Source organism: Moschus berezovskii, chromosome 19 (assembly GCF_049115385.1).
Source record: "Moschus berezovskii isolate FMDL1 chromosome 19, NW_MosBer_1.0, whole genome shotgun sequence".
In the NCBI taxonomy this organism is placed as follows: Eukaryota; Metazoa; Chordata; class Mammalia; order Artiodactyla; family Moschidae; genus Moschus; species Moschus berezovskii.
In genome coordinates this window covers 48185125-48211789 of record NC_142478.1, presented here as the reverse complement: position 1 = coordinate 48211789, position 26665 = coordinate 48185125, and the positions used below count along the sequence as shown (strand labels likewise).

The 26665-nt window shown below is 51.5% G+C and overlaps 1 protein-coding gene and 1 non-coding gene across 13 annotated transcripts in view; both read left to right on the top strand.

Moving 5' to 3' along the window:
* The window catches only part of EP400 (E1A binding protein p400), a 108759-nt gene that overhangs the window by 71859 nt on the left and 10235 nt on the right, over positions 1-26665 (top strand). For 9 of the 12 annotated variants that reach the window (XM_055404257.2, XM_055404254.2, XM_055404256.2 and 6 more), the window contains 24 exons: positions 1893-2095; positions 2185-2354; positions 4439-4635; positions 6619-6730; positions 6880-7023; positions 9767-9910; positions 10121-10204; positions 10488-10622; positions 10896-10940; positions 11043-11196; positions 11317-11558; positions 11692-11865; positions 13647-13783; positions 13907-13963; positions 15508-15586; positions 15680-15931; positions 16908-16956; positions 17039-17148; positions 19427-19634; positions 19751-19941; positions 21606-21824; positions 23623-23818; positions 24184-24308; positions 25797-25943. In XM_055404257.2, coding sequence (XP_055260232.2) covers positions 1893-2095; positions 2185-2354; positions 4439-4635; positions 6619-6730; positions 6880-7023; positions 9767-9910; positions 10121-10204; positions 10488-10622; positions 10896-10940; positions 11043-11196; positions 11317-11558; positions 11692-11865; positions 13647-13783; positions 13907-13963; positions 15508-15586; positions 15680-15931; positions 16908-16956; positions 17039-17148; positions 19427-19634; positions 19751-19941; positions 21606-21824; positions 23623-23818; positions 24184-24308; positions 25797-25943 — 3574 coding nt within the window. The remainder of the gene's footprint in view (positions 1-1892; positions 2096-2184; positions 2355-4438; positions 4636-6618; positions 6731-6879; positions 7024-9766; positions 9911-10120; positions 10205-10487; positions 10623-10895; positions 10941-11042; positions 11197-11316; positions 11559-11691; positions 11866-13646; positions 13784-13906; positions 13964-15507; positions 15587-15679; positions 15932-16907; positions 16957-17038; positions 17149-19426; positions 19635-19750; positions 19942-21605; positions 21825-23622; positions 23819-24183; positions 24309-25796; positions 25944-26665) is intronic. The other 3 variants (XM_055404255.2, XM_055404259.2, XM_055404250.2) reach the window with 1 other exon arrangement.
* On the top strand, positions 4067-4196 carry LOC129542959 (small nucleolar RNA SNORA49). The gene has a single exon (XR_008683212.2). It is a non-coding gene; the product is annotated as a small nucleolar RNA SNORA49 (small nucleolar RNA).

Here is a 26665-nt window from a genome sequence, read left to right as displayed (position 1 = left end):
TTCTTTACCATCGTGCCACCTGGGAAGACTTGGAATCACCACAGTTTGTTTAAAAACATTCACGTACTGGGACTTCTTGGTGGCCTGCACTTCCAATGCTGGGGGCACAGGTTCAATACCTGGTTAGGGAAGAAAGATCCTGCAAGCCACCTGGTGCAACTGAAAAAAATAAAAAATGTTTGCCTTCTGAAAGACAACATGGTTGCTGTGGAGTTTTGGCAATTATGAATAAAGTTGTTGCAAGAATCTATGTTTTGGGGTAGACATAGTTTTTAATTCCTTTGGGTAAATACCAAGGGATGTGATTACTAGGTCTTATGGTAAGAGAATGTTTAATTTTGTTAGAAATTGCCAAACTGTCTTCCAGAGTGATTGTACTATTTTGCATTCCCACCAGCAGTGAATGAGAGTTCCTGTTGAGCCACATCCTTGCCAGCAATTGGTGTTGTCGGTGATCTGGATTTCAGCCATTTTAACAGATGTGTAGTGGTATCTTGTTTTAATTTGCATTTCCATCATGACATGTTATGTTAAGCATCTTTTCATATGCTTATTTGACATTTATATGTTTTTGGTAATGCGTCTCTTTAGGTCTTTGGTCCATTTTTAAAAATTTTTAATTTTTATTATTACAGTAGGACTGTGTTGACTATCCATTTTAAATACTTCAGCGTGTACATGTCGATCCCAAACTCCGTAGCTATCGCTTCCCCCATTTTTCTTACTGTTGCATTTTAAGAGTTCTTTGTATATTTTGGATAACAGTTCTTTAGCAGATGTATCTTTTGCAAATATCTTCTTCAAGTCTGTTGTCTGTCTTTTCATTCTCCTGACTTTGTCTTTCACAGAGCAGATATAATATCATCAAATGTCTGTTCAGTATTCATATTTCTGATTATTTCATGTCTTTTTTTATATTTCAAGCCGGAGTCACAGTGAGGTACATACATAACAATCAGCTTATATCTTTTATGTGTCTTTGAATCTATAGGTTCTGTTTCCCCCTCTTTTTTCCTTGCAGCTTATTTGTGGAGAAAATCTGGTGATCGGTCCTGTTCCATTGATCTCTTTGTTCTTTGACAGTGTCATGCTGTTGATTACTGTAGTAAATCTTGAAGTCAGGTAGTGCCAGTCATTGGACTTTTTCTTGTTCAGTATTGTGTTGCCTGTTCTGGTCTGTTGCTTCTCCATGTAAACTTTAGATTGAATTTATCGCTATGTACAGAATAGCTGGCTGAGATTGAATTGAAAGTCTTGGTCAAGTGGGGAAGAACTGATGACGTCTTGACTATACTGGATCTTCCTATCCATGGTTATGGAATATCTCCATCTATTTAGTGCTTCTTTGGTTTCATTGATTAGAATTTTGATTGGAAATGGTTTTCAGTTTGCATGCAGCAAGTGAGAGGGCTTTTCTGGAGCAGGTGGTGTCTGCAGGTCAGGAGGTGGGTGTCCAGTCGACTGTCCGGGTCCTCTGAGTTGTCGTCTTGCTGCCCTTGGCAGGGCCTCCTCCTCCCAAACCTGGCTCCCAACCCTGGCTGGGGCTGCTGTGGCTGTATCAGCTTCAGGGGTCACATCCTCCCCAGACCATCCAGGAGACAGAGTGCTTGTGTCTCAGCTCCGCATATGTCCCTGTGCTCTCAGGGGCTAGGGGGCAGTACTCTGCACTGCTTGTTTTGATCTGGGCAGTCCTCACTGGCCAGCACCCTCTCCTGTGGCTTCTGTGATGGTATGTTCCAGCTGGAGTTAGGCACCCTGACTCCTCTCGTGACTCCCATTGCCAGATGGTTCTGCCCTCTGCCTTCTCGAGCCTTTGCTGACTGAGCCCAGAGAGACTGCCTTGTGGAGGTGTGTGGGTGTCGCCTGTGACATGCATGCTTTCTGCTTCTCAGGGTGGTGTGCGTGATCCCGCCGGTGGTGGCCGCACCCCCGCGCTTGTGGGTGGCAAGGCCACCCTCCCTCTACAGCCACAGGATGCGGCTCTTCCGGCACTGCCTGCGGGAGCACACAGCTCCCTACGCGCAGCAGCTGCAGCGGATGACGGCTCTGCACTCGCTGCGGTTCCCCGAGCTGAGGCTGGTCCAGTTTGACTCAGGTACCGGAGGCGTCCCGTCCACTCTGCTCCCTGTGTCGGGCTTACTCTCTTTGGATTATGAGATGCTCTCGGTGTCACTCGTTTGACAGGAAAGCTGGAGGCCTTAGCCATCTTACTTCAGAAGCTGAAGTCTGAAGGACGCCGAGTGCTGATCTTATCACAGATGGTTCTCATGTTGGACATCTTAGAAATGTTCTTGAATTTCCATTATCTCACTTACATAAGAATTGATGAAAACGCCAACAGTGAACAGCGGCAGGTAGGAAGGAGATCGTCTCTTTTGTTCCCGTTTATGGTTTGGTTGGGTTAACTTTGACTGCCAGTTTCTAAGCTGGTTTCTCAGAGCCATGCAGTCTCAGTGTTGTCGTGCTATCTAAACAAAGGGAAGAACCTCTTAATGTCTCTGGACTTTATCTGTACCTTTTGACATATTTTCATAAGTCCTGTAACTTGGGAAATCCAGTTGGCTAGATGTCTCAGAATCAAAATTGGTAATTTGTGGTCCTTATAACGAGATGGTTGTCCTTCAGGAAGTAGCTACGTGAAAACAGAAAAGCCCTCCTGACTGACTTACACTTAAAAAATGCAGGTTCAAATAATATGCCCAGTTTTTACTTGGCCAGGTTAGCTGAGGGTAACTTGATTCCATCAGGCTTCTGGTGGGGGTGCAAATTAGGACACCTTTCTAGAAAGCAAGTTGACAGGATGGGTTGTAAACCTTAAAAATGAATATACACTTGGCCGGGTAATTCTGTATCTGGAGTGAAATGAAAGTCACTCAGTTGTGTCCGACTCTTTGCAAACCCATGGACATAGTCCATGGAATTCTCCAGACCAGAATACTGGAGTGGTAGCCCTTCCCTTCTCCAAGAGATCTTCCCAATCCAGGGATCGAACCCAGGTCTCCCACATTGCGGGCAGATTCTTTGCCAGCTGAGCCACAAGGGAAGCCCAAGAATACTGGAGTGGGTAGCCTATCCCTTCTCCAGTGGATCTTCCTGACTTGGGAATCGAACCAGGGTCTCCTGCATTGCAGGCAGATTCTTTACCAACTGAGCTTTCAGGGAAGCCCTTATTCTGTATCTAGAACTCCTTTAGCAGCACCACACTTCTTAAAAGATGTATCTACTCAATTGTCTGTGAAAATGTTTGTAATACCCCCAGTTGGGAGCAAAGTTCACGTCCAGGAGTAGAAGAATGGGCCACAGTGGCCTGTGGGCCGCAGGACTTGGCGCTGTCCTAAATGTCCCACAGGGTGAACTAGGAAGTCGTCCTCAGCAGTGTTTCATTACAGGTCTTGGTATCACGGTAAAGTGTTCCCAAGTGCAGACGAGCTGCTGGGCTCTGCATTGCATTACCCACTTCACATCATCCAGTACACGCAGGCCTCCCCACGCTGAGAAGGCCTGGAAGGAAATACACCACAGTCTTAAGTAGTAAATTCCCTCGAGAGTAATGTAACACATTACAGTAAGTCCCCTGCATACAAATAAGTTCTGTTCTGAGAGCATATTCCTAAGTCCAGTTTGTTTGTGAGTCCACCAAAGTTAGCCTAGGCCCCCAGCTAACACAGTCAGCTGCCATCACTGCTGCTTTTACACTGGCTCAGGACATTCTGGGCCTGAAATAAAGGTGAGGTACCACTATGCTCTGTACAGTGTTGTACAGTGATGTGCACAAAATCACAGCCACTTGCAGAGGGTGCACTCATGGGACAGTGTACACCAGACATGTGAACTAACTTATGTGGTTGAACATGCGAACTCACCTTTGCATCTTTGAAAGCTAGCAACTTGAAAGTTCATGTGTAGACGACTTACTGTAGATAGAGAATTTCTTGAAGGAAGAGGGCTGGTCTGCTAAGGTATGCTTGGGCACTGAAATCATTGCAGGAGAGACGTCGTGGGAAGGAAGCCATTGCAGCTGGTGGCCCTGAGGGGAGTGGAGGGCCCTGCCCCTGGCTGGCTGCAGCTCCCTCAGCCTTACTCCAGGGGCTTTTGCTGTAAGGCTCCTGGCATTGCCGGAGGGTACATGAACAAGCACGCATCCCTCCCCAGGGAGACTCTGCTGTCCTCTGGGGCCTACACGTGGAGCTGACAGTTCAGGGCAGGGGGCTGGCTGGCGACCTTCAAACAGGGTAGAGATGTTAGCTATCAACAAGCGAAGAATAGTGCACATGCCTGAAAGAATCAGGATAAAATGCTGAACTCTGATGTAACTGGAACATGAACCGTGCGTCAAAGGAAACACACCAAACAGTTTCTAACTGATTAGCGTCCGAACATGTTGGAGGTTTCCTGTCATTGGTCAGGAGCGCTAACTTGGGAGCTTATCTCACCTCAGGAACTGATGAGGAGTTTCAACCGAGACCGGCGCATCTTCTGCGCCCTCCTCTCCACACATAGCCGCGCCACGGGCGTGAGCCTGGTGGAGGCGGATGCAGTGGTCTTCTATGATCACGACCTCAACCCTGTGATGGACGCCAAGGCCCAGGAGTGGTGCGACCGGATAGGGCGGCGCAAGGACGTGCACATATACAGGTGAGGTGGCTGCCAGCAGCGCATTGCAGAAGCTTCTGCCTCGTGTGTTTCCTTTCCTTCAGGTGGGCTCACGATCCTGCTCTCCCGTCTGTTCTTTCTTTACACTCAGCCTAGCTTGGGACATAGTGAGTTGTTTTCAGTGGTGACTGGGTTTGCTGCTGAGACACAAGTGCTGTCCTTGTAACATGTACCTATTATATTTCTTCTAGAGTCTCTGACCCTTAAGAGGGTGTCTCAGGTTTTAGGTTGTTTCAGGTATTGTCAAATGTAAACGATTTGTTATAACTTGACTGTGGCAACTTGTAAGCAGACTGCTGAGAGAATTTAAATCTTATAAGCGGTCATCCGCACACAGCTGAGAAAAGCAGAGGAGGCTCTGCTTGTGTGTTGGCCCTCTGTCTGCCCATCTGGTGCCCAAGTGTGCAGGCCTGTGACACGCCCCTTCCTCTGGGCTCCTGCTGCCTCTGGGAGGGGTTGTTACAGAGTGTGTGGTCCCTGGCGGCTGGCCCAGGGCTGGAACCCCAGCCCACATGCATAACCCTTACCATTTTCAAGATGTAGTCATCCACACACTGTGTTTAAATAGCTTAATTTTTTTTCGTTGTAAATGTGTTACTTGTTCATTGAAAAGAAATTAAAAAAAACGACAGCACATGGAGAAGGTAAATAGCCTGCCCAGTTGGCAGTTAGCAGCATTTTAGTGTCTTTCCAGACATATCCCCAATTTTTTAATGTAAATTTGTTATTAATAATTTTACTTGTGTTTGGCTGTCCTGGGTCTTTGTTGCTGCGCAGGCTTTTCTCTAGTTGAAGTGAGCGGGGGCTACTCTCTAGTTGCAGTGCACAGACTTTTCATTGCAGTGGCGTCTCTTGCTGCAGAGCACAGGCTCTAAGGCACTCAGGCTGCAGTAGTTGCAGCTCTCCGAGCTCTAGAATACAGGCTCAGTAATGGTGGTGCACAGGCTTAGTTGCTTTGTAGCATGTGGGATCTTCCTGGATCAGGGATCAAACTCATGTCTCCTGCATTGGCAGGCAGATTCTTTACCACGGAGCCACCAGGGAAGCCCTCCCTGATTTTTTTAAATGGGTCGTGCCAGCAGTCTTACCATGTAATGCTGTTTTGTTTTAACAATATATTTAGAGCCTGTTTCCGTGCAAATATATATAAATGTGGTATATTGTTTGTGTGATTGAATGATGTTTCATGTGTAATTGCTTACCATTGGCCCTTTAGCAGTTAAGCTAGTAATGGGGAAAACATTTTATTCTCAGCAGTCGCAGTCTGTGGATGCTCAGGAGCAACCTTGGCAGTAAAGGTGCAGGGTGTGCAGGAGTGGAGGGTAAAGTTGTGAGAGGATGTAACCTGAGCGATGTCATGAACTCAGGACATGCTCTGTTCTGGGACAAGAAGACCTGGTTCACAGAACTGTAAAGTTTCCCCAGAGTGATGGTGAAGTTTAACATCATCTTAGTGAAAGCCCTGATCATGGAAATAGGGAGTGGTTACTGCAGCTTTTCAGGTGGCATGAAGCAGCAGCCGGGAGATGCTGGTCCTTGGGCTGCAGCCACTAGACACAGGTTCCTTTGGGAGGTGCACAGTAACTTGGGGGCACCTGCCCGCCATCGTAAGCACTGAGGGAGACGGCTCAAAGGGTCCTGAGTCCTGGGGACTCTTTCCAGGTAGTGGCCAGCGAAGGGACATGGCCAGCTGGCATGGGTGGCATGGGCCTCTGGGGCCAGCCCTTTTGCTGCACGGGAGGTGGTGGTGTGGCTAACCCCATGTTGGGTAGCAGCCAGTCAACCCCGCAGGCCTCCACTCCCCTCTGGCCACCACACAAAGGACGGAAGCAGCTCAGAGCGCTGCCAACATGCCGCTCCACGTGGGTGCTGTTCTGCTGGGTGGTCCGGGTGCCGTGGCACTCAGGCTGCCCTCGGTCTCCCAGGGACTTAGCTGTCGTGTGTGTGTATGTGTTCGGTTTGTAGGCTCGTGAGTGGCAATTCTATTGAAGAGAAGTTGTTGAAAAATGGCACCAAAGATCTGATCCGAGAAGTGGCTGCTCAGGGAAATGACTACTCCATGGCTTTCCTCACACAGGTACTGTCATCTGTGAGGAGGCCTGGGGCGGGGTAGGGGGTGCCACACAGTGACCAGAACAGGTGGGTTTAATGCTATTGAGGGGCTGGTGGCTGGTGGTTTTCTGGGTCCAGAGGTCATGGGCTCAGTGATATGCATTTTTGTTTCAGCGGACAATCCAGGAGCTGTTTGAGGTTTATCCACCCATGGATGATACTGGCTTCCCAGTGAAGGCCGAGGAGTTTGTTGTCCTTTCTCAGGAACCTTCTGTCACAGAAACCATTGCACCCAAAATTGCAAGACCTTTCATAGAGGTAAGGATGGCTGGTGCATGCTTGGAATCATTGGATCTGGAGCTCTGGGTCTGCCCCTGCAGCACCAGTGTTCCCTCTCCCCAGGCCTTGGGCCTGATCTGTCAGCTTTCTCCATCTCTGCTTTCATTGTTGGGGATTTTAGCTGTAAAAAGAGGTGAAGGGCGAGGGAGAGAGTGGTGTGTCCCCACTGCCACCACCACTGCTGCCCGCCGTCACCGTTTCCACCCATGCTTCTTGGGCCACTCCACACTGTCGTGTGACTTTCTGCTCCAGCCCTTGGCCCTTGCCGGCTGCCGTTTCAGCGCTCCCCCGTCGCAGCGCCGCGGGGCTGATGGCAGCCCTGGGTGAGTCCCACGTCCCACTCTGAGGACAGGACCACAGAGAACAGCGGCTGTTTCACTCAGCCGTCATTGTGGGCTACGTGCTGAGATGATCTGCTTCAGGTTTCTAGATTGAGTGAAATCTTGCCTTCTGCGTTTTGGGCCCAGATGCTTGCAGGTTGCACACTCGTCTCACAAGCTACTGTGCAGACACATCGCACACCCACCTGTCAGGGCCACCTCACTCCCCTCCCTGAGGCTCTGCTCCTGTCCTGCCTCTTGGAGGGGCTTTTGGCTACAGGATGCCATTTCTATTTTTGAAACTTAACTGTTTGATTATTGAGTAGTAATAAATGCGTGTGGTAAAATCTTCAAAAATTTATGATGAAAAGTAAGTCTCTTGCATCAGGCCCTCACTTCCCTCTCAGAGATAGCCACTATCCACTGTTTCTCACATTTTCTTCTAGGAGTTGTCTGTGGGTAATGTTAGGTGCATGGAAATACTTACAGCTGTTTCTGTATCAGGAGGAACAGATTGATTTACCCTGTTGTTTTTAAAATAGGTGATAGGTGCCTTAGGCTTTTAAGAAAATCTCAAACAGCATGACGGGGACGTCCCTGGTCGTCCAGTGGTTAAGAATTCATTTTCCAATTCAGGGCACGTGGTTCAGTCCCTGATCGGGGAACTAAAATCCTGTAAGCCTCAGGACAGTTAAGCCCTTGTGATGCAACTACTGAGCCCGAGTTCCACACTGAAGACCTAGTGCACCCAAAATTTAAACAATAAATAAAAAACAAAACGTAACTCTCAACTTTAGAAACACCCACCCCGCCCCGCCACAAACCCAAAACATCATAACATAAACCTCATAACAGAAATGATAGTGGGGAAACAGTAGGTTACTTTTCCTGGAGGTAATCATTAAACATTGGTAAAAATCTTACATGGATCCTGGAAGAAAATGTGAGGTCTAAAGGCACGAGTGTTTGAGGAGTGTGAGTGTGTTACACACCCTTGCTGTTGCTTCTTAGTGTGACTTAGAGACGTTGGCTTGGCATGTTCTTTCAACATACAGACTCTTTGAAATGTTCTGGTGGGTTGTCTTACACTGTATGTCAAACACTGTTCTAAGCAGTAGGGTTACAGTATTGAGAAACAGACCTCTCATCCTCCCCAGAGCTTCTGTTCCAGTGACACGAGAGATGCCAGACCATCCCCTCATGGCAATGGTGTGACGAGTGGTGTCTAGGAGTGTTGTGGGTGGAGGGACAGCACCTCTGAGTCAGGACAGCAGGAGTCAGGTGTGGCCGGGGGTCAGCGGCGACGGAGATAGGCTGCCTAAGGACATGTGGCTCAGGACCATCATCTGGCTCAGTGTGGACGCTGGGCTGGGGACCAGTTCAGAGGTGCAGGTGTGGGGGCCATGTGGGCGCGTCTCTGGTTGGATTGCAGCTTGCTCTTGGCTGGTGAGCTTTGTGTTCATTGGTAGTATGGGTACTTTTTCGTGAGATGCTCATTCGCATCTTTTTCTGTGTGTGTGATTTTTTGTAAACTGGGTTGTCTCTTTTTCTTAATGGCTTGCTGGCATTTTTTCTACATTCTGAGTGCAAGGCCTTTGTGGGATACATGTAAAATATATTCTCCCAGTCTGTGGTTTGCCTTTTTTAATACTCTGTGAGCAGTAATTCTTGGTCTAATGCCACTATCTTTGTCACGTGATTGATGCTTTTGCATTCTGAGAGGTTCTCCTTTACTTTCTTCTAGATGTTTCAGTGTTTTATCCCTCATGCTTAGATGGACAGTCTGTCTGGAAATAGTTTCTGGGTATCATGTGAGGTTGGGTTACCTTTTAAACTTTGAAGATTTGCCTAGATGCCTTGAAAAGAGTTACTAGTTCTTAACTGAATCCTCTAAGCTGCATAATCCCCACCACCACTGTCCCCCACGTGAGCGTGTGTGTCTTGAGTTTGCCAGCCCCTGACAGGTATACCTTCCAACTATCAAGAGAGGAGCGCACATTATCTGCTAGTCTAATTTGCGTTTCTTGAATGGTGGTGCCAAGGACTGTCTTCTGGGGGTTTGGTTTCTGTCTCTGCCATGGACCAGGGCCTGTGTCACATGAAGTGCCCTCGTGATGGGACTGGGGCGGGAAGGTGGCTGTTGGGTGTGAGATGGAACAAGACACCCATCCTGCTCTGTTCTCTGAGTCTGGGGGCCTTGCTGTGTGTGTCGGCCTGTGTCCTGAGGCTCTTCCCCAGGGTGTGTGAGGGTCCGAGGAGCACACACATTGCTGTTGGGGGGAGGGGCTCGGTGTGCATTGTGGGCGTGTAGTCAGGTCTGTACCTGACTCTTCTCCAAGACCCCTTATTTAAAGTGTTCAAAGCATATTAAAGTCACCCCATGTAGCGTGTACATCCTGCAGGCCCTCAAGAGTATCGAGTACCTGGAGGAGGAGGATGCCCAGAAGCCGGCTGAGGAGGCCGTGCCCGGGTCGCCTGACTCCAGCGGTTCCAGGTGGGATGAGGAGCCCTCACAGCTGGAGGAGTTAGCGGACTTCATGGGGCAGGTTTGGGCGTTTTCTCTTATGGGTTTCTACTTCAGTTTTTCTTTATACCTAAATATTTTAAGCACGTGACCTTTCTGTGAGGCATTTCTTGTTCATTCTTGACCAAGACCAGTCACTATTTTGATTCAGGTGCTGGTGGGGGGTTATATGAGGAACTAAATCCTTATGAACTTGCTATTAATTCTGTTCAAAAAATGCATTTTGAAACAGCTCACACCAATTGAAAAATATGCTTTGAATTACCTGGAATTATTCCATACTTCCGTTGATCAAGAAAAGGAGAGAAGTAGTGAGGTAAGAGATTGCACTTTTGACCATCTTCACATGTGAGAATCTCAAATTCTTCAGGGTTGGAAGTAAGCATGACTTGCCCAGAATTCAAGGCATTAAAATCAAACCCCACCCATATGTAAACTGATCAGATGGGCGAAGCCTCAGAAACCCTACATGAGGCAATTTTCCTTGGTTTTGAAGCAGCTCGGTGCTTGGTTAGAGGGTCATGTATTGGGAAGAGGAAAAGGGGCCGGGGGGCCGGGGGGCCGGGGGGCAGCGATGGGAATGGCCGGTCTTCCTGCAGGGTGCCGTGCTGACCGCCGTGCGTGAGTGGGAGGCCTGGAACGCGCGGAGCCTGCGGGAGCAGGAGGCAAGGGCGCGGCTGGAGCAGGAGCAGGAGCAGCTCCTTACCTACACCCGGGAGGATGCCTACAGTGCGGTATGGGCGCCCCGCCAGGCCTCCTGTCCACGGCCCGGGGCCGGCGGGCTGGGCCTGTCTAGGTCCGGCACGGGTTAGAGGGTTTCTGTTCGCTGCTGCCGGCTTTCCCCACCGTCATGCTGGCTATGATGGAAGCGCAGTTTAGGTCTTGGCAATAGCGGTGCTGCCTGCTTGTTTTGAAGGCTTATTAACTGATGTGAAGGTAGATAGCTGACCACTTGCAGCTCAAAGCGAGGGCTGCGTGGACCTGAAAAGCCTCCCCTTTTCCCTCAGGAGTTTGTGTGTGAGGGCGCCGACGGGCAGACGGAGGTCATGCCGGTGAGTGCCTGTGTCCCCACTCCCCCAGACCCCTGCCTCCCGCTGTGCTGGGCCAACTGCCCTTGTGGCCACCCAGCTCAGGCTTGTCCCTCCTGCACGCAGCTCTGGACACCGCCCACACCCCCCCAGGACGACAACGACATCTACATCGACTCGGTCGTGTGTCTCATGTACGAAACCACGCCCATCCCCGAGTCCAAGCTGCCGCCCGTCTATGTGAGAAAGGAGCGCCGCCGACACAAGACGGACCCCTCAGGTGGGCTTGTGCTCAGGGAGAGGGCTTGTGGCTGCCGGTGGCCTCGGTGACCTTTCCCGTGGCTTTTCCACTCCCCACCTTGGCCTGCTGACCCACTGGCTAAAGCCACTTTCCGTGCAGCTGCAGGCAGGAAGAAGAAGCAGCGGCACGGGGAGGCCGTGGTACCCCCACGGTCGCTGTTTGACCGCACAACCCCCGGCATGTTGAAGATCCGCCGGGAGGGCAAGGAGCAGAAGAAGAACATTCTGCTGAAGCAGCAGACTCAGTTTGCCAAGCCTCTGCCGACTTTTGCCAAACCGACCACTGAGTCTGGACCTGACAACCCCGAGTGGCTCATCAGCGAGGACTGGGCGCTGCTGCAGGTGAGTCTGAGGCCCCGATCTTGGCCAGCCCTGCCATTAGGATCCTTGCATGGGGAGTGGAGACGGGTGGGGGCAGGGGGAAGTGTCCAGCGGGCAGGGCCTTGACCTGTGGGTTCTGAACCCAATCCTCCAGGCCGTGAAGCAGCTCCTTGAGCTGCCTTTGAACCTCACAATCGTGTCCCCGGCCCACACGCCCAACTGGGACCTGGTCAGTGATGTCGTCAACTCCTGCAGCCGCATCTACCGCTCCTCCAAGCAGTGCCGGAACCGCTACGAGAATGTGCTCATCCCCAGGGAGGAGGGCAAGGTGAGGCTCATGGGGGCTGGGGGGCTAGGCAGAGGCGGGTGAGGGTGTGCAGTGCTGGACAAGGTCCTGAGATGGGGTGGCACAGTTACAGTTACTGCCGGCAGTGGTCTGGGTGCTAAGATCCCACCTCATAGGGAGTGGCCGCACTGTTATGTCCTCTGGAAAGTTCTGTGTGCTGTCTGGTGGCCCCAGCGCCATCCGAGGGCTTCCTCCTTCCCAGGTTGGGTGAATGGAAGGGCCCATGCTCTCTGCTGTCTGCTGACGTGAAGAAGGGTCTGTCTGTGCAGCCACCTCAGTGCCTTGCTGCAGGGGGTTGATGGGTGCTGGACACCCTGGTCCCAGCTGCAGGTGTCGTGGACACGGACTGCAGATGTGGTGTGTCAGGAGGCCCAGCCCCACGGTCAGCGTGGCTGCCGAGGATGTCTCCACTGTGGCACCTTTTCTCATCCCTCTTGAACTGTGTTTGTCTCTTGCCATTTCTCCATCTGCTCTGTCCTTACCTTCCTGCCTTTGGGGTTGGGTCCACAGCCTCCATGTAGAAAGCCTCTGTGCACAGTGTTGGTCCTGTGGCTGGTGGTCTTTGGGGTGATGGCCCTCACGTCCAGCCACAGAACAGGCACATTGACCTCATCTCTGCCTGGGACCGGCCGGGTCTGACGTAACAGCAGTAGACATCCTGAGCATTGATGAAGTTTGCTCCTGTGTTTCTCATTCATGAACGTTACTTACTTTTTTCTATAAGCACACTTTAACACATCGCAAGTTTTCAGTTTTCTAAAAACAGTTGTCTCTGGATAAGACATGTTTGTTTCCTCATTTGAAAACAATCACCAGAAAAGCAGTCTTTCCTCAGAATACCAGTTTGCGATGCTTTCATCAACAGGACTTCCAGTGTCAGGCCCATTAGGTTTGGGAAGCATTTCTAACAGTTGTCATAACTTGGATAGAGTAAATCATCAAGCCAAAACTTGACACTCTGTTACAGCTCATGTGTGAAGCTAAAGAAAATGGCCGAGGTCATTTATAGGGTTTGAAGGTGGTGTTCTGAATAAACTGGAAAACTTGTTAAGTGCCTATGCAGCAGAGATAGAGTGAGGTTAGAAATGAACCGTATTCCAGCGACTGGCAGGCACTCAGTGTCCAAGGTGTTTCTCTCCTGCATGCGGGGATTTGCTACTTCCGTTAGAGCGCTGCTCCATAGGGGCATCCTACATTGACGGCCTGCTTGCCCCCATTGAAGCAGGGGTGGTCAGACATGTTACATCTACAGGAGGGACTCATGCAGCCTCTGTGGGGCAGCCTGCAGGCCGAGAGGGACCGCCCTGAAGTTCTATAGGAGCAAGGAGGTGCCTGGTTTCACCATAGGGCTTGTGCAGGAGAGAGTCCCAGGCACAAATAAAGCTAGAGTCCCATCCTTCACGTCCACTGTGGGCCAGAGGCCCCTGGGAGGGCAAGCTGGTGCCCAGGGGCAGATCACAGTCAAGGTGTCCTGGCTGTTGGTGGCTTGCCGTGTGACCCAGCCACTTGGCCTCACCGCTGTCTCCCCAACTGGAGGCGTCCCCTTCTTCCTCCAGGGATGGGCAAGGAGGCCTCACACAGGCTGGGGAGTGTGGTCGGTGGATGACGGCCGCTGTGTCATTGCTGTTCTGTGTTGAGTCTCAGAGAGAAGGTCAGCAAGAAGGGGCTCGGTTTTTAACCCAAAGGTTTCACATTAGGCTTCTAGTTGGGGACCCCGTTCACAGGTTAGTGTCTGACTGCTGTGCTGCCTTGTTCTGTTTCAGAGTAAGAACAACCGTCCTCTGCGCACAGGCCAGATGTACGCCCAGGATGAGAATGCCACGCACACCCAGCTGTACACGAGTCACTTTGACTTGATGAAGATGACTGCCGGGAAAAGGAGCCCCCCCATCAAGCCCCTGTACGCTTCCCAGGCCCCCTAGTGCTGGCCATGCGGAGTCAGTGGGGGCTTGTTCTCACTGTCGGCCTGCCCTTCCTTTGCGTTTTCCTTTGTTCACTAATGTTTTCTATTTCTGTGTTGCAGGCTTGGCATGAATCCCTTTCAGAAAAACCCCAAGCACGCTTCTGTATTGGCAGAAAGGTATACATGTGTTTATGATACAGTTTTAACTATTTGAAAATGACCTCATTTTAGGGCTTTCTTAAATTCTACAAGTTCAGTGAGTTATTGTGCAGACAGTGTGTCCAGGCATCAGCTGGGGGTGGTGTTGAGTTGGGGAGTGCCCAGCTGGCTGGTGTCCCCATTCATGTGATGAGGGGGTGTCCTGCCTGCAGTCTGACGGCCTGATGGGCTGCAGGAGTGAGAGCGGCTTCTCCTCCTTCAGCGTCTCTGCACTGGCAGATGTCTTGTTTGCTCTGCCCTGAAAATATATGCTGTTGAGGGTTGGTGTTCTTGCTTTGAAATTTTGCAAAGGAAAAAAAAGAAAATGACTAGGTGGATGGGTAGTGAGACGGGTCGGTGTGAGAGAGCAGTGACAGAGAACTGTGCAATCTGAGTTGCTTGGCATCTGGGTGTTGGCTGTAACATCCCTGCCACTTTCTGCCACTTCTTAAAATTCGGGGAGGAAAGAACGTGTTCAGATGGAACCCAGTTGCCACTCAGGCTCAAGCTTTCCTTGTAACCAAGCAGGTTTTGCAGATAACTGCCAGACATGGGCCTGTCCCTGCTAAGAGTCCCAGCCCTTCCAGCCGCACCAAGAGCCCAGGCCTCTGGGGCTTCTCCTCGAGTGGGCCGGCAGTTCCTGCCTCACGGCTCTGCCTGTGGCTCACTCCATCTGGGATGGTCTCCCCCAGCATGTTTGGGCTCCCCTTGCCTCACTCTCATGTGTCACTTTTTTCCTGTGGGAGCTCACACCCCAGCCCCTCTCTGTGTCTCTTCATGGTACAGATCGTCTTTGCATCTTTACTTGAATTTGGGGGCAGCTGGATGGGTTGCAGGGCAGCCTCAGGAGGCTGAGTGGACTGACATGGGCAGTCAGAGGATGGGAGACAAAGTGCTGGGTGGGCTGAGGACACGTGACTTGGGAGGGCTGGCATCCAGAGACACCAGACAGGTGAACCACAGCATCTGGGCTGTGCTGGTGAGCCGCCCTGAGACATGGAGGGAGCGCACAGGGCAGAGCCAGCCTTCCTGTGACTGTCATGGGGGCCAGGGGGTGCAGGAACCTTGGAAGCAAGGGTGCTATGAGAGGCCAGGGAGGACCGTCAGGGACTCACAGTACTAGGTGGGTGACCGGCTGACCTCTCCCTTGGAGGAGGGCTGATGTTCAGGGCAGGCGGAGTGAGCAGTTTGCTGTGCTGGGTGGAGGGGCAGGTAGTCTGCTCTGAGGAGCACAGTGCTGAATGGCCTTCTTGTCCCTACATGCTCGGGGCCTCCTGATATCCTGGGCACCTGGCCGAGTACCGCTGCAGAGGGGAGTCAGGCCCAGGCCCACCTTCCAGGAGCTCCTGTTGGAAGGGCATCCTTTTCCCTTCCTAGGGCCAACCTGCCAGGCACCCTGGCCTGTGGGGCTTTGTAGGAGTCGTGTTCCAGCACCTGGCAGGATGGGAAATGTGGGATTTGGGTTCCTAGAATGTTTGTCTGCTTTAGAACTTGCAATGCATTCCTTTTTTTCTCGTCTTTAGTGGCATCAGCTACGATAAACCCCTGCCTCCTATTCAGGTTGCGTCCCTCCGGGCAGAGCGCATTGCCAAGGAGAAAAAGGTGTGGTGCAGTGGACAGGCGGGGCCCAGAGGGGCAGGGGTGGTCTGCTGGGCCGACTCCTTCCCACGACACTGTTCCTTCCTGCCCCTGTAGGCACTGGCCGACCAGCAGAAGGCACAGCAGCCGCCTGTGACGCAGCCCCCACCACCCCCGCCTCAGCCGCAGCCCCCGCCACCCCAGCAGCCGCCTCCGCCTCTGCCCCAGCCCTCAGCCGCAGGCAGCCAGCAGCCCACAGGGCCACCTGCCGTCCAGCCCCAGGCTCAGGCACAGCCCCCTGCGCAGCCCGCGCCACCCCCACCAAAGGCGCCCCCTGCGATCACGACGGTGGGCAGTGCCGCAGTGCTGGTGAGAAGGAAGAGGGAGGTCGGGTCCAGCACACCCATCAAGGGGTCCCGCAGCTTCCAGCCCAAAGCCCTTCAGAGGCCCAGCCTCCCACCTCGAGGAAGTGGCTGTTTCACCTGCATCACCCCACGCAGGCCCAGCTCTGCTCTCCGGGCTGGCTTAGCGCAGTAGAGATGTGGGAGGCGAGGCCACTCTTCTTGGTGGAGGAGACAAGAAGTTTGGGATTAGGGCTTTGTGAAGAGTAACTGTGAAGAGGTTGACCTCTGCAGACTTGCAGAGCAGTTAGTGCAGACCTCCCTTTCCTGACCCTGCCCCATCCTCTCCCGAAGCTTGTGCACCCGTGAGAGGGAGGCAGTAAAAGGTGTTTAAAGAAGAATGGTAGTCTGACGGTCTCACGCAGCCACGTGCCCTCTCTGTACGTGCATGGTGACACGTAAGAATCCCCCATGGAAAGACACTGCTGCCCGGCGTGGGATGGCTTCGTTATACAGAGTCGTTTCCTCCCCGTGTTCTTTACTGCATTTGCCACAGTGGTGTTTTTATGGGCACTTGGGCAGCTCTGTCCTTCCTTGTTCAGAAAACTAAGCACCTGCTTGGTGTGAGAGCTGCTCTCTGCCTGGTGGTAGGTGGTCAGGAAGACTTTCTGCAGGGCTGGCCCCTAGCCTGTAGCCAAGTGACACTAGTCAGAGAAGAATGGAAAATAGCAAGCACAGAGGCCCTGAGTTTGACACGTATGGGATTCAAAGGATCAGCATGGCTGGAATTTGGTGACTGAGGCACAGACCCAGCAGCGTGGGAGGCAGTGGGACAATGGGGAGGTGTGTGGGGAGGACGCAGGGAGAGATGGGGCTAAGATCGGGCATGTGGTCTGAGCAACCACAGTTAAGACTATGAATTTTATCCTGATGAAATGGAAGGCTTTGGAGTATCTGTGCAGGGGTGAACTTGACCTGAAATTCAAATGGTTTCCTTCCTTCAGCAGGCAGGAGCCATCAAAACGTCTGTTACAGGGACAAGCATGCCCGCGGGTAAGAAGCCTCATGGGTAAGATGCCACAGCTGGAGATGAGTTCTCTCCCATCCTCCTGCCTCACACCCTCTCTCCCTGCAGGCACCGTGAGTGGAAATGTGATCGTGAACACCATTGCTGGTGTCCCTGCCGCCACCTTCCAGTCCATTAACAAGCGTCTGGCTTCGCCTGTGGCTCCTGGAGCCTTAACCGTGAGTTGTCACTGCTCCTGGGTGTTGTGGGTGGTGTGTATGACCTAGGCTGCTGCCGAAGTTGTCTGGTTTTTTAAAAAAGAATTCCATTGGTATAGAAAGCACTGATGTAGTCTGAATTTCATAAAATACCAAGAACATTCAGGTGTGCAGAGAATGGTTTCCACATTGTTCTTTCTGAGGGAGAGGGTATTGAAATCCCCCACCGTGACTCCAGGAGGAAGGGAGTGAGAGCGTGTCTCTTACCCCACAGATGGGGTACTCCACGTGCCGTACTGACAGGTTAGCCTGTGAGTGGACGGTGGCCACTGCACAAGTACAGGAGTGGATGGTGCTAGCTGGAGCACGAGACGGGGTAGTGGGTTTCTGGGATATCTAGGCCCATGAGTAGGAAGCAAGAAGGGGCCAGACCTGGGCAGAGGGACTGACACAGAGCGGCAGAACCCCTGAGCACGAAACCAGAAGACAGGGCACTCACCAGAAGACACACCTGCTGGGCTGTGGTGTTTCACCATAAAAGGCAGAAGCGAACAACTAAAATTGACGAGTTTACATTTACGTGCTGGGTTCCAGTGTTGTCACTGACCTAAAGACAACACGTGCCCCGAATGAGAAGAAGCTGCTTCAGAGTCAGTGGTGCATTTGGCAAATAGAGTGATGTTCTTGAGTATTTTTTAAAAATTTACTTACTTGGCTGCACTGAGCCTTCGTTGCTGTGCGCGGGCTTTCTCTAGTTGTGGCAAGTTGGGGCTTCTCTCCAGGTGTGCTGCATGGGCTTTTCATTGCAGTGGTTTCTCTTGTGGAGCACAGGCTTAGTTGACCTGTAGAATCCTCCTGGAGCAGGGAATTGAGCCCATGTCCCCTGCATTGGTAGGTGGATCCTTTACCACCACCAGGGAAGGCCCCTCTTGAGTTTTGGAAAATGTCTTTGCTGTGCAGGTGTTGCTGATAGTGATCTGGATGAGTGGTACTGGCAAAAGGATTTTGGAGAGTAGGATAGAGAGCCCAGAAGTAGACCCACATGTACATAGTTGATTACTTTTCGCTAAAAGTGCTGGAGGAGTTCATTCAGTGGAGAAAGGACAGTCTTTTCAACAAATGGTGCTGGAGAAATTGCAGAGCCATGTGCAAAGCAATGGACTTGGACCTGTTTCACTAGTACTGTATATAGAAAGTCACTCAAAGTGGGTCATAGGCCCAAAACTATAACATTTCTAGGAAAAAAATAGGACATCTTTGCTACCTTGGTTTAGGCGAAGATTTCCTAAGATACCAAAAGCCTGTACATTATGAAAAAATTAATAAGTGAGGCATCATCAAATCAAAAATTTCTGCTCTTTGGAAAACATTCATAAAATTAAAACAAAGGCATGGAAAATATACTTGAGAAAGAACTGGTATTTAGATTATATAAAGATTGTTCCAGGCTTCCCTGGTGGATCAATGGTAAGGAATCCTCCTTCTAATACAGAAGACACAGGTTTGATCCCTGGTCTGGGAAGATCCCACATGATGTGGAGCAGCCAAGTCCTTGCATCGCAATTACTGATCCTGTGCTCTGGAGCCCAGGAGCTGCAACTACTGAGCCCATGTGCCATAACTACTGAAGTTTGTGCACCCTAGAGCAGGTTTTCCACAAGAATAAGCCACCTCAATGTTGAAAATAAAAAAAAAAAGTCGCCTCAATGAGAAGCCTGCTCACTGAAACTAGAGAAAAGACCATGCAGCAATGAAAACCCAACAGTAGCCCAAAATAAATTATACATACATGAATATATAAAGATTCTTGCATCAACAGTAAGAAAATGAACGACACTTAATAGTGGACAAAATAATTTTTCTTTAATGGACAAAAGATTTGAGCAGTTACTTTAGTTGGGACACCACGAGGCCTGGAGTGGGTGGGAGTGGGTTCAGGGCTGCAACTTCCATGCCCAGCTGGGGATGACCGTGGGGAGTAGGGTCCTGTGTGTTTTGCGGGGATAAACACAGGCATCTGGATGGTTTCTTAGAAACCAAAGGTCTTTCGAGTGAGGACACGTGGACAGGCACTGGGCAGGTGTGTTAGACGGGGGAGGGGACCTTCCTTTTCTGTGTGTTGCCGCCTGCTCTAGCCCAGGACACAGGTTTTGCACTCACAGGTCTCTCAGCACTCTGTCAGAAGGCTTCGTTTTCTAAGTTTTAGAGTTTTGTGGCCTTTTTTCTTCACCCGATGACTGTAGAGTCTTTTGAGTATCGTGAAGCAGCCTGACAGTTCTCTTCCCTTCGCCTTTTCCAGACCTCGGGAGGCTCTGCTCCTGCCCAGGTGGTCCACACCCAGCCTCGAGCAGTTGGTTCCCCAGCCACGGCCACATCCGACCTGGTGTCCCTGGCACCGACTCAGGGTGTTCGAGCGGTCACCTCAGTGACGGCCTCGGCTGTGGTCACTACCAGCCTGACTCCCGTGCAGACCCCGACCCGGTCTTTGGTGACTCAGGTGTCCCAAGGTAAAGGCAGGGTTGGTTTCCTACGTGACCTGCCCTGCTCTTACAGCTCCTGAGGGCTCAGGTGCGTGTGTGTGTGTGTGTCGGGGGGCTGCAGTCTCACCAGACAACCTCTTCAGCCACAGGGGTCCAGCTCCCGGGGAAAACCATCACGCCTGCACACTTCCAGCTCCTCCGGCAGCAGCAGCAGCAGCAGCAACAGCAGCAGCAACAGCAGCAGCAGCAGCAGGCCTCTCAGGTGCAGGTCCCGCAGATCCAAGGCCAGGCCCAGTCGCCAGCACAGATCAAGGCTGTGGGCAAGTTGACACCGGTGAGCATCTTCTAGAAACCCTGACACCCCCTGTGTGATGATGCCTTATTGTGTCGTGTCATTCAAAGTGTGTTCTGCACAACCTGCCATCGTCTTTATGTGGGAAGTGTGTGGTCTTTATGTGGGAAGTGTGTGTGTGTTGTCTTTAGAAACAACCTTGCCTACAGGGCCGCTTCCATGATCACATGACCAGCTTATTCCCAGCTCTCTGAGGCCTTAATCCCCATTTCCAGATGGATCTTCCCACTGCTTGCTTGTGCTGTGTGCAGCAGCTCAGGCTCCAGGGAGAACTTGAAGGCCACTGGACCCTTTTCCCAGCCTGAGAAAATGTTGATGAAAAGCATTCTTCTACAGTTTAAGAGTCGAGGTGGTGAAGACTTGGTTTCTCTAGGAGTAGTTCATTTGCATTATCGTTTCTCAGTGTCAGTCATTTGAGTACTGATGTTCCTGAATTTTACCAGTGTCTGTACCACCTGCACTGTTATACAACCAAACACATTCATTTTAAAAGGAAATACTGCCACAAATGGAAAAGCCTTAATACTCAGAAAGGAGTCAGAAAAACGTACGTAATAGAAACAGGATGGTATTTTAGAATTGCAGCTGGCTGTCGGAGCTGCCACAGTAAGTACCTGCTCTCGGGCCTGCCCCTTGCGGGTGACAGAGGGGTCCAGGGTGCTGGAGGGCCCTGAGAACCTGCGAGCACCAGCCAGGACTTCATCCTGGAGGGGCGCCCGGGTGCACACCGCAGAAACAAAATGTGACCAAGCTCAGCTTTCCATCCTCCATCACACCAGCCACAGCTCAAGGGTGCAAGGCCACACAAGGCTGTGACCATCTCATTGGACAGCCCAGTTCCAGAGCATGTCCGTTGCTGTGGAATGCTGATGGGCAGCACTGAATTAGGGTTGTCCAGCCTAGCAGGGGCGAGTTGTCAGAGCGGGTCTGTGCCGCTTCCCGCGCTGTTGCCTCCCCCGACCCCCACCTCCCTGCTCCTTCCACTCTATGATGGCAGGGCCTTCAGTGGCCTGCTCCCCGCTTTCAGCTGCTCAGAGCCCCGCTGACCCACTCACGCACCTGATTCCTTTCCTCTCTTCCCTGCCCGCTCCTAAACCAGCTGCGAAGTCCTTTTCTTTTTCAGGATCTTGAAAGAGATCTGATAGTCATGAGTGAATAACTCAATATCAGTTTTCCTAAAAAATTTTTATTCCCTAGAATATTTTTATCTTGTTATTTCAACTTCTTTTAAAGACATGGGTTTATTTATCAATTAAACTTTCATTTGGAGACAGTTGGAATACAAAATTTAGAGCTACTGCTTATAATACATTTTAAAATTTTAAGAAGGACTATGATTTTAAGACTTTAAGAATTTTTTTGATGGTACTGCAGATTTAAATTAACTTGTTTATGAGTGATCAGAATCTAGATATTTTGTTACAGATTTGTTGATCTGTCAGAATCACTGTTGCTAGTTTTCATCAGTGATAAACGAACATTTAAAAAATGTTTGGCAAAGGCCTGGAGGATTGTTTGCAGACTGCACAGTAGCAACTGTTTTCTTCAATATTTAATGGGTAGTAGAACAGTAACTTAAAACCAAGATATATACAAAGTGGAATACAGTTAATGTTGATGAAAAGATTACTTTATCTGGGTTTTAGGAACACCTGATCAAAATGCAGAAGCAGAAACTGCAGCTGCCCCAGCAGGCGCCCCCAGCACAGGCCCCAGCGGGGCCCCCGCAGCCAACGGCTCAAGTGCAGGTGCAGCCCCCGCAGCCCACGCAGCAGCAGAGCCCCCAGCTCACCACGGTCACAGCCCCGAGGCCCGGCGCCCTGCTCACGGGCACCACCGTGGCCAACCTCCAGGTGGCCCGGCTCGTAAGTTCCCGTTGATCCGCTTGTTTTTCCAGAGCAGCGTCTTCTTAACGTTTTAACTGAACTGTTATTGCTTGCTCAGGCCCTTGCAGGTATGATGGTGGAGTGACAAGTAAAGACATGGTCTTTCCCCAGGGACTTTAAGTTCTCCTTGGAGAGGGCGAAGCACAGCACACATATGGGAAACATTTACACAGTCGTGTTTTCCAGAATGTCAGTGTCACAAAGCTTATGGTGGCCTGAGAGGTCAGGGAGGAGGGGAGCAAGCCCTGGAGACCATGGAGAGAGAGCAGGGTTTACCTGGGGGATGAGGGGAGCATGAGACCTGGCACGTGGAAGGTATGCCGGTGCTGCTGGGCAGAGGGGAGGTGGGGGAGACTGCAGGAGGCAGAGGGGCAAGCGAGGCCCCAGAGCCAGGCTCAGGGATCACAGTGCTCCGCGGGCACGGAGAGACATAGGAGATTTCTGAAGGAGGGGATGATGCTGGGGGGAGGGTGTCTGGGACGGTCAGTCACAATCAGCAGGAGTCGAGGGAGTGTCTGGTGGGCCAGACTGTCACACCTGGTGACATCTAGCACTAGGGACCCTGCTCTGGGCTGGGTGCTGCCTGAGCCTCTCTGCCTGACACCTGATTGGTGCTGAGGTAGGAGTGGGTACTGTGATGTTAACTCCATTTTGCAGGTGCAGAAACCAAGTCATACACCTTTAGTAACACCCAGATCCTACAACTCGTCTCCCACAACACAGCTGTAATTTGGGGGTCCAGTCTCTGCTTCTTGTGTGCTTCACTTTAAGTCTGTAAGCGAAGGGACAGAAGTGGGTAAAAACTGTGAGAGCAAGCTTGGTGTTGCCTGTGTTCACAAAAAATGCCAATTCAAATGAGCAGAGTAGTAATCACACTTGAAGGCCAGGTTGGGGAGCCCATTTCTTGAATGGGACTTGCTGGCGGGAACTGGCTCCCTCTGGAGAGAGTTCTAGTCAGTTGAGCTAAGAAACGTGCACATTGTCTTACCTAGTGATTCTATTCCTGTTACATCCTAAAGAAATAATAGAACAAGTACGAAGTGATAAATGTACAAATTCGTGTTGGGAATGTGAGGAGAGAGTTAGATTGCCATCACTAAGGCATTGACTAAATAGACCATATAGCATGCAGACAGTGGAATAGTACGCAGCCTTGAAAAAGGATTGTTGCAAAGGGAGAGACACAGGCTACAAAATACCTAAAGTTCATCTCAGTTTACATACTTTCCAGTGAGCCATACAGATAAGACATATTTTCTTTTTCTGAGTTTTTATACATGTAAAAATGGGTCTATTTCCATTTTCCTTTTTAAAAATACAACTTAAGGAAAGTGTTGGAAGCAGTGTGGTAACAAAGTCTCAGGAGATGGGGCCCGAGGGTGGCCCTTGGGAGGCTGTGGCAGTAGTTTCAGGGTAAGGGTTGTCGCTGAAGGACTAGGAGATGAGACTCGGAGAGTGGCAGTCTGGGGCTGCTGTGAGGTTCTGAGGTGGAGGGCGAGGCAGAGACACACGTGCACTGTGGGACAGGACAGGAGCCGTGGCTGAGCGGCAGTGTGCCTGGGCACACGTGGGGCTTTCTGAACCCCACTCCCTGCGTCTCTTGCTGATGGTCAGGGGGCATAGGCGGCCCACAGCAAGGTGTTTTCTGTTAGCTGAGCACCACGTTGCACCTTCATGAATTTTTGAGTTTCTCACCACTTGACCTCTGGTGGGAAATGTTTGCAGATGCATGGAATCCTGAATATCTCTGGACTCTCCCATTATTTTCATTGTCTAGACCCGGGTCCCCACTTCACAGCTGCAGGCGCAAGGGCAGATGCAGGCCCCAGCGCCCCAGCCGGCCCAGGTGGCACTGGCGAAGCCCCCGGTGGTGTCAGTGCCGGCAGCTGTGGTCTCCTCGCCGGGCGTCACGACCCTGCCCATGAACGTTGCTGGGATCAGTGTGGCCATCGGGCAGCCGCAGAAAGCCGCAGGTGCCTGTCTCACGCCGCCCCTCGCTCCCCCGCCACATCACCCCCTGCCTACAGCCTTAAGTGGGGCTGACAAGCCTTTTCTAGTAGCCATGGCCATCAGCTCTCTCGTGAGTGTCACAGTGTTTGTTAGCGGAGGTGTCCTTTGATTTAACCATTAACATTCTCAACTTCCCAGACCCTTGTTTGAATGTTATTATGAACCCAGAAACATTTAAAGTTGTCATAAGGGACAGCTTTATTTGTGTCAGCACCGTTTTAGGCTGTTGTTTTCTGTAAAGAAATCACTGAAGCTGAACTCGGTGTGAGTCCTGAGACCTTGTTCATCCCTGGTGCTCGTGATTAAATGATCTGTTTGGTGTTCACAGGACAGACTGTCGTGGCCCAGCCCGTGCACGTCCAGCAGCTGCTGAAGCTCAAGCAGCAAGCCGTCCAGCAGCAGAAGGCCATCCAGCCGCAGGCTGCCCCAGGCCCTGCCGCTGTCCAGCAGAAGGTACTGGTTACTGGGGTCCCTGGTCATCCCGTCTTCATTTGAGGTGGGCCCTGCTGCCAAGCGTTGGGTGCACAGAGGTGGAGAGGGTCCTGAATGGGCGCTGCCTGGCTGCTTGGCCTCTTCACACAGGAGACCCTATGGTTGTGGGGTTGGACAGCACAGAGGATGGTCTTGGGGTTCGCCCTGGAGGGAGAGGGACCCCCATGCACTGAGGACTTGTGGGGGCAACCGTGATGGACTCAGTCTATGGAACTGCATTACTGGGGAGGGGCCAGAAGGATTCCAGGACACAGGTGTAGCTCATGGTGTGTGACCCACCTGGGTGTACTGGACAGATGGAGCCAGGCCTTGGCTGTCGAGCTGTCAAGAGGCCAGGCAAGGACTGTGTCTGCGTGAGAGAGTGTGTGCGCTGGCGCTCATGCTCAGAGGACGGATGGAGGAGGGGAAGAGACAGCGGACTAAGGTACTGTGAGAGGAGTATCGTCAGTGCATCGGCGATACCCTGACTCAGAAGGCTGGGAGGCAGCTCTGGGCTGATTCAGTTCCCAAAAGCAAGTCCTCCTTGGAGGTGGGGCTTCGGGGTTGTACTTGCAGGCCCCGTGTTGACGAGCAGGAGCAGAGTGTGAGGCATTCTGTTTCCCGTCTGCTTCTGGTGGCATGAAGCCTGGCCTACAGATGATGATGTATCATCATGCTGATTTCTGACTGCTGATACTGAACTGCATGCTGTATCTGTGTTTTCTGAACTGGAGCTGGAACATTCCCTCTGTGTGCTGACGGCTCTGTGGGTGCTGGCACCCATTCTCAGAAACTGACACGTAGAGAAACGAAGTGACTTGTGAGTGGAGAGTGCTGGGCAGGGAGGCACTGTGGCTGGACAGGTAGGGCCGGGTCAGCATGGAGGCTTAGCCAGCATCTAAAAGAGAGAAGGGCTTTAAGAAAGTGCTGGTCTGTATGTTCTTATGACTTGAAAGAAGACTTTTGAGACCTTAAAAATGTTTGTTCATGGAGGTGACTTTGTAACCAAATATATGGTCTGTATATTACACATGGCTTTCTGAATAGTATTTAAATTCTCCTGGCAGGGAAAGCTAAAAATCAGACTAAAGGTGCAAAGATTTTGCATATAGTTTGTTTCTATTTGTCCTAAATGTGTTTGAGTATATGTCAAATTCTTAAAATTAGATTCGAGAAATTGTACATGTGTGTCTCCTGTCTTGTCAAGTTCACTCACTCACTCACCTGCTGAGTTGACGTGGCCCCAGGTTCTGAAGAGGATGTGGAGATGAAGCCCAGCCTGGGTTGTGAGGGGACCTCCCAGGAGAGGAAGCAATGACTGGGTGCCAGGGGTAGGGGCAGTGGGCAGGCAGGGCTGGGAGCTGGGGTGGTCAATGCCGTGGGCACTTGGGAGCAGGTAGGGCCCAGGAGGAGGCCTAGTGGCTCTGAGACGGGGAAGCAGCTCTAACCCTGGGCGGTCTCTTTCCTCAGATCACGGCACAGCAGATTGCTGCTCAGGGCCAACCACAGAAGGTCACCTACGCCACCCAGCCAGCCCTTAAAACTCAGTTTCTCACCACACCCATCTCCCAGGCCCAGAAACTGGCCGGGACCCAGCAGGTACAGACCCAGATCCAGGTGAGCAGGAGGGAGCCTATGGACTGACAGCAGACTTGGCGGAAGGGCACTCAGGTAGAACAAGGGGATACCACAGATCAGCACTCCATGAAAAGCATTGTGGGGCCCCACAGTGTGGCTTGGGGACCGTGCTAAGGTCCCACTGCAGTGATGGCCTTTGTGCTGGTGAGGCTCCTCCAGGGTTTGTGGTGGTCCCTGCACTTCAGGAACTCGTGAGCTCTGTCCCTCTGCTGCTCCCAGTGCTGCCCAGCCCAGTGTCACACATCCTGTGGGTCCTGCATGTAAGCGCCACATATAATGTCTGGGACAGGGTGTGGGGCTTGGGCACACACACCGCTGAGGTGCTGTGTGGTCCCCAGGCCTCCACCCACGCCAGCCTGGCCTGCTGTCTGCCTTCCTCTAGCAGCCGTGTGATTCTGTCCTTGGTGAATCTGCTGACTGTCAGGGCCTTTTCCAAGGGACGAGCCTGTTTGGGGCTTCCCAGTGCAGATGTACATCCTGGTGTTCACCTTTGGGTCTGTGTCACGCTTTTCCCAGCTTGTAGCTTATCTTCTCACTCACTCTACGAACAGAAGTTCTGAATTTTGAGTCAGCATATCAAGTGTTCACACCACAGTCAAACTGATGGGCTTTTTGTTAGAATTACATTGACCCTGTAGATCAGTTTGGGGGAGAGTAGACATCTCTACAGCCTTGACTTCAGATTCACCAACATGAGCCAC